Source organism: Camelus dromedarius, chromosome 21 (genome assembly GCF_036321535.1).
Source record: "Camelus dromedarius isolate mCamDro1 chromosome 21, mCamDro1.pat, whole genome shotgun sequence".
Taxonomy (NCBI): domain Eukaryota; kingdom Metazoa; phylum Chordata; class Mammalia; order Artiodactyla; family Camelidae; genus Camelus; species Camelus dromedarius.
Window position 1 is genome coordinate 19,043,185 of NC_087456.1, and position 18,402 is coordinate 19,061,586.

At 44.0% G+C, this 18,402-nt stretch overlaps 1 protein-coding gene across 1 annotated transcript in view; it reads left to right on the forward strand.

The window, feature by feature from the left end:
• Nucleotides 1–18,402, forward strand: part of KIF26B (kinesin family member 26B) — a 427,084-nt gene that overhangs the window by 202,740 nt on the left and 205,942 nt on the right. The window contains exon 4 of the mRNA XM_031438497.2: nucleotides 6,162–6,328. Coding sequence (XP_031294357.2) covers nucleotides 6,162–6,328 — 167 coding nt within the window. The remainder of the gene's footprint in view (nucleotides 1–6,161; nucleotides 6,329–18,402) is intronic.

Here is an 18,402-nt window from a genome sequence, read left to right on the forward strand (position 1 = left end):
ACACACACGTGTGCAAACACACATGCGTCCCTTTCGCTGCTCCTGGTTCCTTTGCTGACATGCCGTGTTTAACTGACCACCACCCGTGGGATGCGATGTGGTGATTTGAAAGTCACAGACACTGTTGCTTTAGTGAAACAGTCCTGTGTAACCGAGATGGAGAGCTAACAGCAGGTTTTAATCAGAACTAAACCCAACAAAATCCTGTGGTGAAAATCTAGTCCCACCCCAAGTTAGTGATCAGGATCCCCTGGCAAGTGTTCAGCTGCTGCTTCTAGACTATGACATGCATACATAATCAAGGTAACAAATCCTTTTGTCCAGAAGTTTATGTTTTTCAAATGTGTTAGATGGCTAGATTGAGGTTTTTGAATCTGAATTTTCTCAGGAAGAATCTTGTGGCTTTCACAGTATTGTGAGAGAAAAAATTAATTCAGAACAGACTGAAAAGCAGAAGTAAACCACAGTCCTGTAAAAAGAAATCTCTTGATTCTAGATTGTGCAGTGAAGCCCATGTTTCCAGAAACTCCTGCTGTTTGGGTGTTTTTCTCTTACAGTGGATTGCGGGGAGGGGGCCACTTAGAGCCACCTTGAGGGGACAGTTAAAGCAGGGGGTTGGACTGAGGGTGGAGGGCAGAATGAAAATGTCTCAGAGTCAAACTAATCAGGGTCCAGTTTTGACTCCTCCTCACTAGCTGCTTTCCCCGGGGAAATAGCCCCAGCTTTCTGACCATCAGTCTCTTAGAATCTAGTTTCTGCAGGACTGCAGTGAGGGTTCTGTGGGGACCATTCACCCCATCCCTTAGCCCCATGTGACCTGCCGCTCACCTGGCCTGGGAACTAGAGGTGGGGGCCACTGCGTGACTGAAGAAGTTGGAGTTCGCGGGAAGCTCCTCACCTCACCCTTTGGAGAAGCCAAGGCTTCAGGGCCGATTTTTACAGAACAGAGCCTTCATTATAGCCAGCAGCAAAAAGCGAGCCCCTCTTAGACTTGCTTTTGAAGTGTGGAGGGCCCGCCTGCTGGTGGGAAAGGCCACCGCCCTGAAATAAAATTCAGAACCCAGAGAAGAGGGAATGCTGCTGAGTGGGTGGTCTCCCCCCAAGGAGAGGGGATGGCTAAGGAGCCGGGAAGGGGTAGGTGTTAGTTTTGTCACAAGACTGATCGTGGAAAGAAAGCCCCTCAGATCCCTTAAGGGCGGCAGTGTCTTCCCGTCGTGGCTTCTGAGACCCAGCTCTGGCTTGGGAAGCTGGGCTAGAGGGGATTCCCAGTGATGCTCTCTTGTTCATCTGTGCTGGTAGGACCGGGGCTGCAGCCAGTGGGCTCAGCCAGCATCTCTTTCCTTCAAAAGCACATTGGGAATGACCCAGGTTTAGCATGTGCTCAGCCCAGGAAACCCAGCAGGTGAGCACAGATACCTTCCTTCCTTTCTTCCAGTTCCCTGAGGACTCTCTGACCTAAAGATTTGGCTAAAAACACATTTTGGAAGCTCCCCACTACCAAATCACAGACACACAGATACACAAACACGCACACACACACATACATACACACACCCTTATTTTGGAGAGGGAGAGAAATCACATGTTTGGCTGGCTGCAAGTTTTCCTGGCTTTCTTTCAAATCTCTTGAGGTCAGTGGCTAAGTAAAGTTTACGCCCTCTAATCCCCCAAGTCTATTTGGTACCCAGGTTATTCAGTAAGCCTCAGTAACTGAGGTGAGATCTTATAATAATTCTTTTTAAGAATAAAGAATGGAATCAAAGGCCTGCCTTTCCATCTAAACTTCTCTACTGAATGGCTGAACAGCCTTGGACAAATCATCTAACTAACCCTCTGAACCTCTGCTTTCTTATCTGTGAAATGGGCAGAATAGCCAGCTTGTCTACCTAACTTCATATTGATTGTCTCAAATGAGGCTTGTAAGAGAAAGAAGAGGTTAATCAACAGCAAAGGGGTAGACCGGTCTAAGGGCATCCTTTCTTCTGCTGATGACGATGTAATAATCATAGATAAGGTTCTTTAACCTTCTCTGCTTGACATATGACCAATTCAGTGACAAGCTGTCACAGTTTCAGAGAGCCACAGAAAGAATTTGGATGGGAAGAGTTCTTTCATAGTGAAATTTTATCCAGTGGACAATTACTTTGTTTCTTTTATCGTGGAACAATTCAGTTACAACTTCAGTGTAGTTTGAAGGGTGGAGGAGGAGGGAATTCTTGGTAACAAGCATGACAGTACCTTGGTAGGAAGAGCTCCATCAAAACCTAGCATTCTGAAGCCTGTTCCCCAGCATGTGTATGTAAAATCATAGCTTATCTGACAAGGGGGCTCCCCTCTCTCAGAATAGTCTAGAATTGGTATGATTTTAGTTGTTCAATTAAAGCAGCTATAGCTGCTTCTGTTGAGAGCCAGTCTATTTTTGCTATTTTTCAGAATCATAAAATAACAGACAGAAGTTTCTTTAAATCAGCTATTTTGGGGATTATTTTTGTATAAGATACTGAGAGCCGGTGAGCCAGTGACGTGTACACAACTGTCAAGGGAAAAAAAGTAAATATTGAAGATACAGGAGGCTGTAAGAAATGTTTGCATACATGCCTGCCACAGTGCCTGGTATATACTAAGCACCTACTATGTGGTCGTTCTTGTGGATAAATGAGCAAGTAAATTAGTGGTCTAAAAAGGAGGCAGTTCTTAATCCCTAAACTAGCACACAGTGGAGCCAAAACATTACACTTTGGTGATAATGAGGAGGGGAAAATTACTATTCTATCCCAATAGTCAAACAAAATAGAAATACAATGACATTTTTAAAAGAACTAAGTCTTCTTCTTGAAAGGACTTAAGGAAAAAAAGATTTAATTAGATAAATATGAACAGTAGAAAATAAGAATAGCTCAGATTTATTCCACAAATATGTTTTGAACATCTCTGTGTACCAAGTATTGTGTTGATCTCAGGGATACAGAGGTAGTCCTAAGACCTACTACTGTCCTGGGGCTTTTGTATAGTGAGAGACAGTGACCTCCTATTAAATGCCTACTATGAATCAAGGTAAAGATACTGAAGGAAAGACTGCAGTTCTGGAGAAGCATCCAACAGAGGCTGGAAGGAGGCTGGAAGAAGGCTTCTCTGAAAGTAATGCTTGAACTTGGATCTGAAGGAAAAGAAGAAGCATTCCAGATGGACTGTGAAGGCATGTGCAAAGGCCCTGTGGCAGCAGGAGCATGTTGGAGGAATTTAAGGGAGGCCAGACACATGGAGTGCAGAGAGTTTAGGGGAGGTAGATTAGCTGTTTGTATATTATTTCTGAAAGTTTTTAATCCCTGGAGAAGATACTGGATGTGATTATAAATAATATGAACTTTTAGGTGATGAGAGCCTACAGGAGTTGGCGTTTGGGGGGATGCCTTCTTCCCATTATGGAACAAGCAGAACAAAACCTAGAGAATGCTCAGAAGGAACCACAAAGTGAGTGCAGCCCAGCTCGTGGGAGGCAGTGGGTGTGATGGGAAGCACGTGGTGAAGAAGAGCATGGACCGGCCTCGCCAAAGTCATGACACTGACTGTGTCTGGAAAGAGGGAAACCAGGGGGAAGAAGGGCAGTGTGACCAGGAACATGGGCAACTTCAATTTTATATAAGATTTGGTTCCTTTTAAAAAAAATATCTTCTAAGATACGAAATGTTAAATTTTATTTTTTATGAACACTTGTATATGTTTTATTATTATTTGATTTTTTTCCCCTCTATGTTTAATTTTTTTTCAGGTGGAAGGAAGGGAGAGGGAAGCGGGGGTGGAGGGAGAGAGGAGAGGCTGTACGGGCCTAGGAGTCAGGGTCCTGGTCTCAGCCACACAGTAGTTTTGGTAAATCACTTCTCTGCTCCACAGTTTCCTTAATTAAGAAAGAGAGTTTTGAAGAGGGTGATCCTGACATACCTTTGAGCTCTAAAACATTCTATAAGTTTAATTTCTAAAAACAAGTGATTATTGAATTATTGTACTGACAGACTTGAGAGTTGATTGTCCCGTGTCCACTAATCTCCAGTTCTGTAAGAGTTAGAGATCCAATCTCGCCTGGCACAGGGTAGCCAGTAGCTCTCTTTGAAGAAGGCCAGTGCACTAGGTGACATTGTTGAGAGCCATGTGCCCACGGGATCCTCACGTTCCTTTTGGGCCAGACTCGGGAATCTTGAACCACCGAGAAGCGCATGTCTCTGCATTAGGCAGCTTACTATTGATAACACATCCTAGAGGCTTCTCTGTGGGTTTGCAAGGCACCTGCAAAGACTCTTCATACATAGTGAGGCAGAAGAATTCCATTCCCTTCCCTCCAAACTTCAGATCACAATGACAGTAATGAAAAGGAAACAAAAAAACAAACAAACAGAAGATCAGGTGATCAGATGATGCTAGCGAACCCATCCTTGAAGTAGTAGCAAATTGCAAGACACTTGTAACTGGTTTGCTGACTTTTTTCAGACATCTCTGTGTTAAAATCAGTGTCTGTGTCTCTGAGATTGTACTTACTTGATGAAAAGAAAACTGCTATGAATTTGGGGGTTTTGTTTTTAGACGTTGTCCAGGATGGCATCCTGTACCACTGCTGCTTCATAAATCCCATTTTGTGGTGACATCAGTGTACGTGGCCTTGGCCAGGTCCCCAGTTGTTTCAGGTGCCCCCTCATTCCTCCAGGAGAGTGGCAGCTGGTTAAGGGGAGCCCACACCCCATGGGCAGCAGAGGCAGCCCAAGGAGAGGTGATATGGGCCTTCTCCCTGGGCGGCGGCCCCTGCCCAGTGCAGGGAAAGTCCTCCAGCCCATTGGCTGCTTTTGCTTCCTCCTCTGTGGTTCTTCTGATGTGGGTTGAGTTTCCTCACAAAGCACTGAATGAATGAGAATAAGAAAGTGTGTGTTGGCAGAATGACAGCTGAATAGTGCCAAGGCTTTCCAAGTCTGAGCATGAATTTAAGCAGAGCAAAGCTTCAAGTCCATGGGGCTCAGAGTAATCGCTATTCTTCTTAAAATGGAAAGTACAAATGTTTTATGTTCAGAGGGTAACAAATGGGACTCTCACTGGCCTCCTGGCCTGCTCGGTTACAAAGTGGAAACTGTTCCTGATCTTTGCCTTCTTGCACTTGTATTTTCTAGGCAATTAGAAGCATTTTCCACTCAACATTTAAAGAGCTGACTGGAGACACTTTTTGTTCTTTTTTTTTTTTTGAAACTAAAGTTTCCTTTAAAAAAAAAAAAAACCTAACAGTTTTTCCTTTTTTTGCAAGCAGACTGAAGTTTTAAAGTAACAGTCTTTCAAAATAGCACACTTAGACTTGCCTGGATAATTATTACATTTGTCGTGGGATTAGTACCTTCCAAAAGTGTAGTCTACATGAGTATCTGACTTGGCCCAGAAGTGCGGGTCTTCAGGGTATATTATGTGGATTTAGGCAAAATGGACTCAGCCCCACCCACTAGAACTTGCATTATAAAGGCAATTGTTGCAAGTAAAATGGAAGCTATTTATCGTAATGAACCAGTGGGAAAATCCAGTCTGTTGAAATGGTCTAAACCCTCCCCACCAAAAACCGAAACACCTCATTGGTAGTACTGTTTTTATGAGCTTCTCTAGATCATCTGTTTGCTGACTGCCTACAGCAGACAACAGTAACAAACCGTGTTTTAATTTCTTATGTCCTTCGCTTGCAGAGTTACTTCTCCCTTAATAAAATATCTTTGCCCCACTTGTCTATTTGGGAACATTTGAGGCCATTCCTGCTAAGAAACTGGCACTAGTTGGTCTTCCTGGTCTGGTCTTGGGCTGCAAATAGTGTGGATAATGGCTCCTACGTTCCCCTCCAAATGGAGGAGAGACACGGACTCACTGAAACTTCCGTGTCGGGGTAATTTTATTCCATTATATTTAATGAAAATGAGGAGGTATTCCAGCTAAGATGCTGGGAAATGGCCTTAGAGAAGCCCTGGGCACCATGTGCACTGTGTCCATGTAGCGTGTCACTGACTGCACGTGGGGGACGTGTTCCCTCCCAGCCTCCCCCTCTCCCGGAGCTCTGGCCCTGACCCCACAAGAGAGATGCTGCCGGCGGTGGTCAGGAAATGCCATGAGCCACAGGTAATGAGCTCAGTCTCCGTTTTCCTTGTCAGATTTCCCAGCTGATGACAGAGACTGGCCGGGAGGGCCTGACAGAGGCGGTGCTGAATCGCTACAATGCGGACAAGCCTTCAGCCTGCAGCATCCCCGCCTCGCAGGGCTCCTGCGTGGCCAGTGAGACCTCCACGGGCACCTCGGTGGCCGCGTCCTTCTTCGCCAGGTAAGAAAGGTGTCCAGACTCTCGGTTCTTTCAGGGGAGCCCATCTGGTCAGCCTCACATGTGGACCAGTTTAGTTAAAACACATGGAAGAGTTTGGGGATGCTATTTGACTTCACTCCTTAAGGCAGAGTTTCTCAACTCAGACTACTGACGTCTTGGGCCAGATAGCTCTTTGTCATAGGGGACTGTCCTGTGCTTATAGGATGTTCAGCAGCATCGCTGGCCTCTACTTGCCAGATTCCTACGGCACCTTCCCCAGTTGTGAGAACCAAAAGTGTCTCCAGATGTTGCCAAACATTGCCTGGGTTGAGAACCTCCCCTCTAAGGATACGTGGCTCTGAAGATGGTCCCCACAGGATGATGACCTTGTGGGCACAGCCCCATGGCCGCAGTTTCCAGATTTATCTTCTCCTTACAGAAAATGAACTGCTTAAAAATTAACTGTTAAATAGATGGCAGTTTTTTTCCTTCTTGACAGACTAGCTGGATAGTTTGATAATTTTAGAAATGTTAAAAAAAAAAAACCTGAGACACAAAACAGAAAGATATTTCAACAATGTTTTTTGCCTAATTTTAGCAACCTGGCAGAGACAGGGCAGGGGACAAAGGACAGCTGGGCAGGACAGCACTTCAGGGATTGTTTAATTTGATCTCCTTATTTTATGAATGAGGAACTGAGGACTGGGAAAGTCAAACCATGAGGTAGTTTATAGCAAAGCCAGAAATAGAAACCAGATTCCTCTGGTTTTTCCTCTGTGACTCATTTTTTATTTGATACTTGTAAGTTAACCTTAGATAAACCTTCTCTACCTACGATTTGTTGAGCTCCTGAGTTTGCAGGGTGTAGACTAAATAGCGTCAGATATGAAATCCGAAGACCCCGTGGTTTGCATTCCAGGTCTGCCTCAGCTTCCTCATCTTCTCAGGGCTGCTCTGATTGTAAATTGTAATGCATGTGCTATACAAGTGGAAATTCACTATAGACTTCATTTGTGTGTCAGTGAGAAGGAATATCGTTTGGCTTTTCTTGCTATCTTTAGGAATGGTAACATCCAAAGCACAGATAAAAGGAAGAGGCTCTGATTAGGAAAGGAGCAGGTTTGAGGAGGAACAGAGGGCTAATAATATCCTGAATTAAGACACAATAAAGGCAGCACCTGGGGCTGGCTGGGAGACTGGCTTTTAGGTGCTGGTTGTACCTGGCTGCCATGAATAATTGGGCCAACTTGAATGTATGAAAATATCTATGTGGTGGCCACCTGACCATGGGGCCATTCTGTTAGCTGTTTGTATATGAATTTCTGTGTTGTCTGGGACCACGGAGCAAGCTTACTGGGAGGTCATGTCTATGCCATTCAGGGAGGGAAAAACGAGATGGAACAGAATGTGAGGAAATGCCACAAGCACAGAAGCTCCCAGGACTCTGGTAAATAGATGAATCTTTCAGATGATCTAATTATCTTTGCATTGAGGTTCTTCCCCAAATAATTGTGTCATTGTTGTGGTGGTGGTGGTTTTAATTCATGGCGAAAATGAGGCTCTGGAGGATATTAATCTATATTCAGAGCAAGTATTGGAAAAATAGTGAAAATTGCCATGAGCTTTTCAAAGGCAAGTTCAAGTTTGGCAAGTTCAGCAAAACTGAAGCTGCTGTGCGTTGTTGAACACATGGATTTTCAGTTCTGTCTCTAGACACCACTTCTCATTGTAATAGTTTTTGTTTACAGCTCTTATGTTTAGTTTACAACCTTCGTAAGACCATGACTTTTACCAAATTCAAATGAAATTTTCAAGTAAAATTATATAAAGGGTATTTTTGGTTATTAATGTTTTTTTTCACTTCCCCATTTTCTTAATGTAAACACATGCCTTGAAATCTGTTCTCATAGGTTTTGATTACTTCAGATTACTCAGTGCCTTCCACTCCTCTGCTGTCCATTTGCTCATTGTTGGTCCATCACATTCATTAGAACTTCTCCCTTGCTCTCTTTTCCTCTGTTTTTCCAGTGACTGTTATTTTTTTTTTTTAATAATGGCTCTCTTCTTGAAGATTCTGACCTTTACATAATTTCCTTCTGTTGACTAAAAACACATAGCTCCTGGGTTTGCAGTTTTCTGCATAGATTTTGATGTCTGCCTCAATATGGGGTTGCCCTCAAACACATTTTGTGGAATCCACTTGCTCTGCTTTCTCTCTCTGGCTTGCCGAGCTGTCCTGTCCCTCATTTCCTTCTACTGATTTTTTGCCTTTTGCCCGAACTCCTTCTCTTCTCAGGGATGTAATTATATTTCTGTCCATCTCCAGCTCTTGTGCAATTTCTTCCATCTTTGCTCTTAGGCCATTCCATGTAGGACCTAATGGCCTTCTTCAAGATCCTTGACGTGCTGTTGACTGTTGATGACTGATTTAACTGGCATCCCTTTGAGGCCAGAGGTTGCTGTGGCATTAAAACCAAGACCAGCTCGGGTCCTGGGGCCGGGGCTAAGCTGAGCTGCGAGGGCCAACTCCTGGCCCAGAGGCCCTGCCCTCAGACCAGCTGCTTGGTTCACCAGCCCCTTGGGGGGCCTGCTTTTAGAGCTCTGTGCCCATGTGCTGCTGTATACACAGCTCTTACTGCTACAGAGAAGGTGCTGCCTAAAAGCCATTCCCACGTGCTTGCTGACAGCCAACTCAAATAGCGCCTTGTTTCACCCGTTATAGCAAATACTGTACGTTTATAATCTGGTACCACGAAGGCTTTCTTCAGTCCCAGGGCATGCTGACACGTGACAGTGGGAGTCGGTTATATGCGACGAGCTTATTAAGTCAAAGAAGGATGAGAAGGAGTGTGAAACTGCTCGTGGTTCTATTGTTCTTCCATCAGGTACAGTTCCCTTAGGGATGCTCACATCTTCCCATTATAAATACATTAACAATTATTACCAGAGAAAACTCTCCTAAACACACCACAGAGGGTCTCGGGTGATGGAGGAGGAGAAAAGCAGAGCTGGGTGCACAGGAACTGCCTCTTAACTTGCCAGTTCCCTGCGGGAAGACGGGGTAGACATTCTGCCTCCAATTTTACAGATTGGTAGTTAATTTCCAGCCCCGTGTCGTTACAATAGAATGATACCTCTCTAAAAAAACACACTAAGAGCTTTTTGGAGCTCATACTGTGGAACTTCTCTGTGTGATTATGATGTTTCCTGCTTCTTGTTTTGTTTTCATTGAAGCATATTGTGCCCACCCTTGCCTCCTAGCTCGTTCCAGGGTCTCATTCTGACTGTCTGTCCCTGTCCGTCTTTCTCCCGTTACTCCCGGCTCCCCCACTCCAGCTCCCTGTCTGCCTCCTCCACGGCTCCCGTGGAAGTGGGGCCGCTATTGAACCTCCTATGGGACACTTGTGGTCCGGGCTGACATATGTAATGGTGCCATTTGCTCAGGGGACAAGGGCAACATTGAAGGGGTGAGCGGGGCTTAAATCTGGCCCAAACTCTGCTGGCCAAGCTGAGGTACCTCTCACTGGGCTCTGTCTACCCAAAGGGACGTCTTTTTCTCAATTGCACAAAGGTACAGTCTGGGCTTGTGTTGCATCAACTGCTCCTGCCCCTTCCCTGAGGGCTAAACAGTGTCAGGGCAGTGATCTTGGAGGGCCTGAGGTAGAAACCAAAACCATACCCTCTGAATTTTTTGTTTGTTTATTCCTGGCAGGTCCTAGCTTTGCATTTCTTAGCAAAGACTCCATGGACTTCTCAGAAAAGAAGGGACTCTGGCTCATGTATATTGATTGATGCAAGGAGTGTTTAGGAATCATAGTTCTGTGAATATCGTTTTGCTTGAACACACATCAGTTGCAGTATGAAAGGAAAACATTAAGAAGGAGCCAAATGTATATTTAGTGCTGTCTGATTTCAGGGGCCCCAGGAAATAGTTTCAGGTGTTTGCTGCCTGAAGAAGCAAATCCTTGATTGCTTAAGAGAGACAGAGAAAGCACTGAAGAAAAAGTGGCCAGAATTCAGTGTCTACACTATTATCCTTTGTGTTCAACAAAATCCTACAACACCTCAGATATAGAACCCTAACTCCCCATACCCCACCCTGGCAACCTTCAGGACTGTTCTGTTTTGAAGTGTGCAGACCATCACAGAATTGGCCCTCATGGCTTAGCCCATGCCATTCTGACTTGGTGATCTCTAGTAAAGAAAATGGTCAATGTTTACAGCCCCCTCCCATCTCTCACTGCAGGGAATGTGTTAAGATGGGGGAATTTTCCCACTTAAACAAGTCCTTTGTCTGACTGATGGCCAGTTGGGTGCTGGCAGTCAGCTCACAACATCTGGGAATCATTTTTACGGCTTTGCCTCACTGGAAAATCCAGTTCATGCCTTGGTATGGATGCTTGAAGGCAAAGCAATTCCAGTGAGCCTGATGGACCCCAGTGATTCTTGTCAGATATTCTTAGGGGTAGGCATTCTGGTTCTTATTGTAGATTTGGGGAGGGGTTGTTGTTTATTTTTTGTTTTTAGTTGTAGTTTTGAATTTTTTCTCAAACTGATTCAAGGGTTGAGGTGGGGAGAAGAATATTGGTTAAAGCAGAGAAAGATGGAGTGGCCTGTGATGAATCCACAGCCTGCCACTGACATTCTGACTTTAGGCAAGTAACTTAACCTCTCTAAGCCTAGGTTTCTTCTGTTAAACAGAGATCATCATGTCTACTTCATAGGATTATGGAGAGGATTAAGTGAAAATGTGCTAGTACTTTGTAAACGTCATCTAAATCCTAGAGATGATGTTAAGATGGCACTTGCCATGAAAAGGATGGAATTCTACCGTCAATGGGCAATCCAGTGAATTCTCACATTCTCTTTTGAGTAGGTGACTTGTGTCATGCCTACCTTTACTGTCTGTTTACATGGCACCTTGCAATCCCTCCTAATGACCACCTGGGACCTCCAGGGCAATCGTGAAGATCAGGCATCATGGCTCAGAGAACAGAACTGCCAGCACAGGGGGCCGAGGACCACAGTTGACTGTTAAAGCCTCACCAGGAAAGAACCGGGCGCCACTGGTGGTTGAAAACATCAGTGACCCACACAGAGAGAAACTCTGCCCTCCCTACTGAGGCTCCAGTGAGTGGACTACACACTTCTAAGTCTTTTGAAAGGCTTCTTTCTGTAGTTTTATAGCCCTAGAAAAACTCTCAGACAATAAGAAGGAAAACAAAAAGAAGAAAGGGAGGCACAATTAAGAATTCTATGACTGTATAGCTTGGTGGTGACTCAAGTCTGGGGAGCTGGAATTCTACCCTGACCCTGACAGTGAAAATGAACCAAAACGGTAAATAAAATGGAAGTCAAAGGGGGAAATGTTCACTTTCTTTGTTGATACCCTCATGCTTTGAATTGGAGGCTGGAGAGGGAGGATAAGGTGGTGTGGAGTTGATTCAAAAAGAACAGAGGAATGACCTGAGTCCTGAAGGAGAAGATAGATGGGGAGGGAAGGCGATTTGATCTAATATGTATTTTAAAAATGTATTTCCTAGTCTGCACCTCTACCCCCACCCTATTGAGATTCTTCTGTAACCTGTTTCCTTTCTTCAGTATTTACCCATTAAAAATAACAACAGCCCATATTTCTTGAGGGTTTCCCATATGCCGCACACTATTCTGAGGTCTTTACCCAAATTGAAACTTCAAAAGCCCCCAGGAATGGGCCCTCTTGTCATCCCATTGTTTAGATGTGGAAACTGAGGCACGAGATCGGTGAGTCACTCCATCACGGTCAGACAGCTGGAAGGAGATGGCTTAAGTACCTACTTAAGCCAGGCTGTCTGATTCCAGAGCCCATGAATCCGAATGCAAGCTCCATAAGGGTGGAGAATTTGCCTCTTTGTCCTTGGCTAAAGCCCTCATGCCTTGAAGAGTACCTAAGACAAGTTTGTTGAGTGAATGAACTAATGCTCTTAGCCACTGTGCTCTCCTGCCTCTGAACTCAAGGTGGGTTGTGATGGGTGGGCCATTGTGAAGTCTCAACACGAGGATGACCAGTGAGACCAAAGTAGAGGCTGAATGCAAAGCCCACCACGGAAGCTACAGGGAGAAACATTTTACCAACTACTCTATTTTTCTAATTTTGTTGGTTACAAAAACATTGCTTCCTGTCTCACTCTGAGTAAAAGTTAAGGATTTTTCAGTGACTCGCAAGGTTGTCTATATAGTCAGCCCTCGCCCGTCTTACTCTGATCCAGGCACACTGACCACCTCACTTGTTCCTCGAAAAGTGCCAAGACCATTCCCTCCTCATAGACTTTGCTTTTTTTGTTCCCTCTGCTCTTTCTCCAGATACCTGATTCTCTCCACCCTTCCTTCCTCCAGATCTTTGCTCAAATGCCACTGAATGGCAAGGCCTTCCCTGACCTCCCTGTTTGATGTGACCACTGTTCTGTCTCTGCACCCCTCTTCCCTCATCATACCTATTGTCTTATGAATATCTGTTGAATAAATGAACAAATGAATGAATTAATCTCAAACTAAAAGGGAAATAGGCAGCTAAGTCTCCAGATTGTCTGCCACTGAATTTCTTTGAGATGTTCACATTTTTTTCCCCCTAAATTCAAACGACATGCTTAGGAATTAAATTCTGCTTTTAAATTTAGGGTGTTTGGGGGAGATAACATCGTAACAAAGCATGGAAAAAGGCATTGCCGAAAAGTGGAGATTCTTATTAAAATATAAGTACCTGGCTGTCTTTTCAACAGGGGGATTTGAAGAGATGGGACAAGTGGTACAGCCTGGGACAAGAAACCAAAGAAAGAGTTAAAACAGAGAAAAGAGTTATGAGTTACAGGACCCACACAAATGAAGTAGGGCTCTCCATCTTCTCTCCTGTCTCGTTGAAAACCTGTCTTTCCCTCCTTTGAATAAACCTCTTTGCTTTCTGTCTGTTGCTTTGATTTATTATTTTAATTCTATAGCTGTCTTAGTGAAGTATGTAAAGCATTTGGGGATAAAGTCATGTGGAAGACATTATAGAAACTAAAGATGTATTATATTATGTGGTGTTGGGTAGCGACTCAGTGTGCTGTGGAATCATAGCCTTGATGAAAACATCGGTCTGTGGCATTGTCTATCGGCTAAGAAATTGGCTCCTCATTGAGGGTACAGGAAGGTGGAATTTAGGAAATACTGTTATAATAATTGGGAGACAAATAGGTAGAACTGAAACATACAGAGACCTAGTTGAAGCCCCTGCTTTTTTATAACTGAGAGACGTCCCTGAAGGTGGGGTTTGTATTTTCTTGCCTCTAAAACGGAAATAATGAAATTTTTCTTTTTCTTCTGTCTGATTACTAAGGTAGAGATTTCATGAGAACAGGAAGTGTGTCTAATCCCCTACTGCGTTTAGCATCATGCTCAGCACCTGAATGTTGAAAGAATGAATCAACCATGCTTGAAAAGTTAGGTCTGTCTTGCTTCTCGAAAGAACCAAATACTTAAAAGAAACTGTGGGATTGTGTAGCCTCAGAGTTACTGTCATTCCAAGTACTAGTTTTAATGATAAAGATAATTCTGATGGATAAAAAAAATACATGGAATATTTTTCCTTATTGATTTCAAGACAGATTCAGCAGGACACTGTTTCTGATAATCATCTTTTTATTTAGCTGATGCAGAAATGGTTCTCGCGTCACACTGTAATTAGATGCTTTGCCTGGCACCTGGTGTGCTTGTTCATGAAGAATACCGGAATTCAGGAAATATAATTTCATGAGCCTAGAAATAATGGACTGTGTCATTTTCTTGGCACCCTCGAAAACCAAAGCCTTAAGAGTCCATAGTTTGTCCTTTTAAACCCTAGCAAAGGACTGAAAGGGCCTTGGCCCTGACAAAGAGGCGTAATTTCTCTCGAGGCCTGTAGAGAAAAGGATGCAATCAGTGCAGGCAGGCCACTTGGAATGAAAAAATGAGAAAATATAAACCATCACTCAAAATTTGTTTCCAGTCTTTTAGGCACTTCAAAAAATAAACGTCGTTCATTTTTCTGAAATAAATTTTCATTTACTATTATCTCTGTCTCTTTGGTGCTCAGTCTAAAGCGGCAAGGTGGCACTTGTGGGGAAAGCAGAACATTCCCGAATCTGGCTATACAGAATTTTAAGGGCACTTTCTAGGGATGAAAAAAAAAAACCCTAAACAGTCTTAAGTCCCTACATATGCTCTCACCACCTACAAATGTTTTAAAATCAAAATAAGACCTTGTTTCTACTCTTGAGGAGTAGAAAACACATCAGAGAGGAGGATTACCAAGCCCTGTGCCATCAAGTCTGATCTGGCCGGTCAGGATCCTTGCAGGCACTTCCTTTCTCCTGCCGCCTCTGCAGCCCCCTCACACACACTGGCTCCAGGTCTTCCAGGAATTCACCTGCAGCAGGGCAGCTGGCCCCCACACACCCATGCCCTTCTGCTCATCATTCTCTGAACAAAACCTTGCAGCTCCCAAGGTCCAGGACTTGTGACTGCCTGAGAGTTTTCTCTGGCTGCTGAAGCCCATGGCACTCAAACACAGGACAGGCAGATTGCCAGGGAGGTAATCCTGTTGGGAGCAGCTCCCAAATAAGGCTGACAGGAGTTGGTGGCTAACTACCCCAGTTCCCTTGCCCCTTGGCTGGGATAACACTGAGGTAAGGTCTACCCTACCTCCCTGACTTCCTAAGGAGGACTGAGCCCCAGTTGCCCACATCAGCAGTTGGCTTGCTAACACACCCTCTGGTCACTTCCTTCCCTCCCTGTCACACTTTCCTATTCCCCTACACTGCTTCCTGGAATTACCCTCCAGTTAAACCTACTAGCAGGTTCATCCTTGTCTAGGAGTGCTTCTAAGGAAACCCAGCATAAAATATTGGCAATATATCCTCATTCATTCATTCATTCATTCATTCAGACATCCATACATGTATCCACTCCATCATTCATTCTTCAGGCATTTGGTAAGCCCATACTGTATGCCAGGCATTCTGTTAGACACTGAGGATCACACAAGGGCAGCCACTGCCATCAGGGAGCTCCCCGTCCAGGGAGCAGCCAGTCCCTTGGCTGGACAGTTACAAACAACATGAAAGTCCAGGGCAGAGAAGCACACGAGAGCTCCCATTGTCACTGTCCCTGAGTCTTCAGGTTGTTTGGAAGTTAACAATGACTTCACAGCCTGTGTTATTATCGGAAATTGTCTTACGCATTCATTTCCGGTCTCCCCTTCTAGCATGTAAGATCCAGAGAAAGAGGCATTTGTCTATCTTGTAACATTATTGCATCCTCAACTCTTAGAGCCGGTATGGGACTCAGTGAGTACTTCGCGAGTGCATCTCAGGAGCGTTAGGAGTCTGCCGTGGAGAGTTTCTGCCAGCGTCCTCTCTCCCTCCTGGGGGGGTCCAGCTTTGTCCTGGGGTAGCTGAGCTCCACTGTGGAAGGAGTGTCTCCAACGCAGACTGAAAGCTCAGGGCAGGAGAGAGAGCAAGTCACTGCACCTTGAGGGTGGGGCCATCTTTCCAGTCACTTGGAACTAAGTACTTTGCCCAACCACACACCTGAGGCGAGCATTTTCCTTTAACATAATGGAGAGGTGGGGAATCTGCTTGACACACAGTCTGTTGATTCAAGTGTGAATCACATCTAAAACACACCTTCACAACAACATCTAGGATGGTGTTTGACCAAACATCTGAGTACCACAGGACAGCTAAGTTGACCATCACACCTGGAATTGGTATTCAGTTTAACTTGAAAATACTTTCCAATCTGTTCAACCCATCAGGTGCCTGCTGAGACCTGCTGGGGTTGCTCCTGGAGCTGGTTTCTTAGCATTCGGCTGCTGGTCCTCAGGGGGTGTGCCTCCTTCCCTTCCTCTGCCAACCTCTCGTCTTCACCCTTTGTTCCTCAGTGTCCCCACCTGTTGACAGGTATCATTGAATCCTTGTGTCTTTTGGATAATTTGGGAATTCTTATATCATTTGTTACCTAAGATGCTGAGTGTTTTGTTTTAGCTTTCACACCACAGAGAGAGAGAAAATGAAAACAGATATCGTTAATCTTTAAGCTTCTCCTGTGGTCCTAAACACCAACCACAGCCTCAGAGTCCTGAGGTGGATTTACTACTTGCCATGTTGTTTTTTTTTTCCTTTAAAGCTCGGCACATGAGGAAGATTGATTTCTAGAGCCTAGATCCTGCTTAGTTGGGGGAGGTAGGGAGGGGAAAGCTGCAGTAAATTTAAACATCACTAGTACTTCTTTACACATTTCGGGAAAAAAATCCTAACTTACGTCTACTGCTACAGGAGCTCATAAATTAAAAATACAAAGTCTATTTCCTATACAACTGGAACTTCAAAATCACCATCCATTCATTCTGTGATTGCCCACTTCACAAAAGAGGATTGGAGGGCGATGGCCCAAACAGGACTTCCCAGCACAGCTTTGATAGCCAAGCAGTGATTCACCCGTATCTTTTGACCTTTGCTTAAAAAAAAGTCTCAGGATAAGGGAATGATTGACCTGAAGCGTAGACTCAAAGAACTCGGTCCCATTGTCTGTTTCCTCTGAGCTGCCTCTTGTATTACTCTCTCTTCTTTCTCTCCCTTTCTGTCTTTCATTATGGTTTTGGTTTGTTATTGTATGTAAATTTCAAAGCAAGTCAAACAGCGTCAGAAACAAAACACAGGAAAGTCTTTCTTTTCCATTCTGTTCTGAGCCATAAATTCCTCCCTGGACTCAAATAATACACTCAGGAGGGCTGGTGGGATGGGCTTGATTAGCCTCTTAAATGTTTCAGCCCCTGCACACCACAGAGCTTCCAAGAGGAAGGAGATTATTTTCCCTCCTGTCCCTAAGGGATTGCTGGTCACCTGCTGTAGTGCCCCTTTACAGAGGTTAAGGTTGAACAGTCCTGGTGGAGAAAGAAAGTCCTAAATAAGCACAGGTACAACTTCCAGACCCCATAGCCTTTAACTTCTTCATTTTGTTGTTTGAAAACTATATTTACCTTTTCTGAGAAAATGCATAAACAAAGGAAAAACCTAGGACATGTTCTACCTGGATTTTCAGAAAGCCTTTAAAAATATGTCACACCCAAAGCAGGAGGAGTGATTTTATACTATGATACTCCCAGCCCTTCACTCTTGGTGTTTCCTGAAGAGAAGTTAAAGCATATGTTCCCATAAAGAAGTACATGAATGTTCACGGTAATATTATTCATAATAACCCAAAATTGAAAACAATGCAATTGTCCACCAACTGGTAAACGGATAAACAAAATGTGACATATTCATACAGTGGAATAGTACTCAGAATATTCAAACTGTGTTGTATATGCAACAGCATCGATGGATCTCAAAATAATTATAGTGCGTGAAAGAAGCCAGATCCCCCACCAAAACCAGAAGACTCCATGTGGTGTGATTTCATTTGTATAAGATTATAGACAATACGGACTAATCTGCAATGACAGAAAGCATACCAGTGGTTGACTAGGAGTGGGAGGGAGGGAGGGAGGGAGAACAAATGGGCATGAGTACACTTTTCCTGGTATTGGGTGTGTCCATTAGGTGATGGTTTCACAGGTGTATACATGTGACAGAACTCACCAAATTGTATGCTTTAAATATGTACAGTTGATTACATATCAATTATGTAAATAATTGAGTTTTCTTTGGATTAGGGAAAATGTTCTCTGAGATGGAGAGAGAATTGTCTTAGAGAGTAAATGAAGAATTGGGATAAAGGATCGTTTTCTCTGGAAGGAAAGGTGTTAATAATAGGAACCCCTAGGAAAGCACGTTGAACTGGCCTTATTCAACATGTATTTCAAGGGATCACAATAAGAAGTAGCATGGAAAATTTCCAAATTTGTGCACAAAGCTAACTTCTTTCAGGTAATAAAATATCATCAAGGTTAGAATGAACCGGAGGAGAATGAGCAGAGAAGCTCTCATGAGAACAGGAAGAAGCGGTTCAGGTAAAATAATTCAAACTATCCTATGAGACAGAAGCCTCTGAGAAACTGATTCTAGCTGCGAAGAAAACCTAAGGACTTAGTTGCCTGA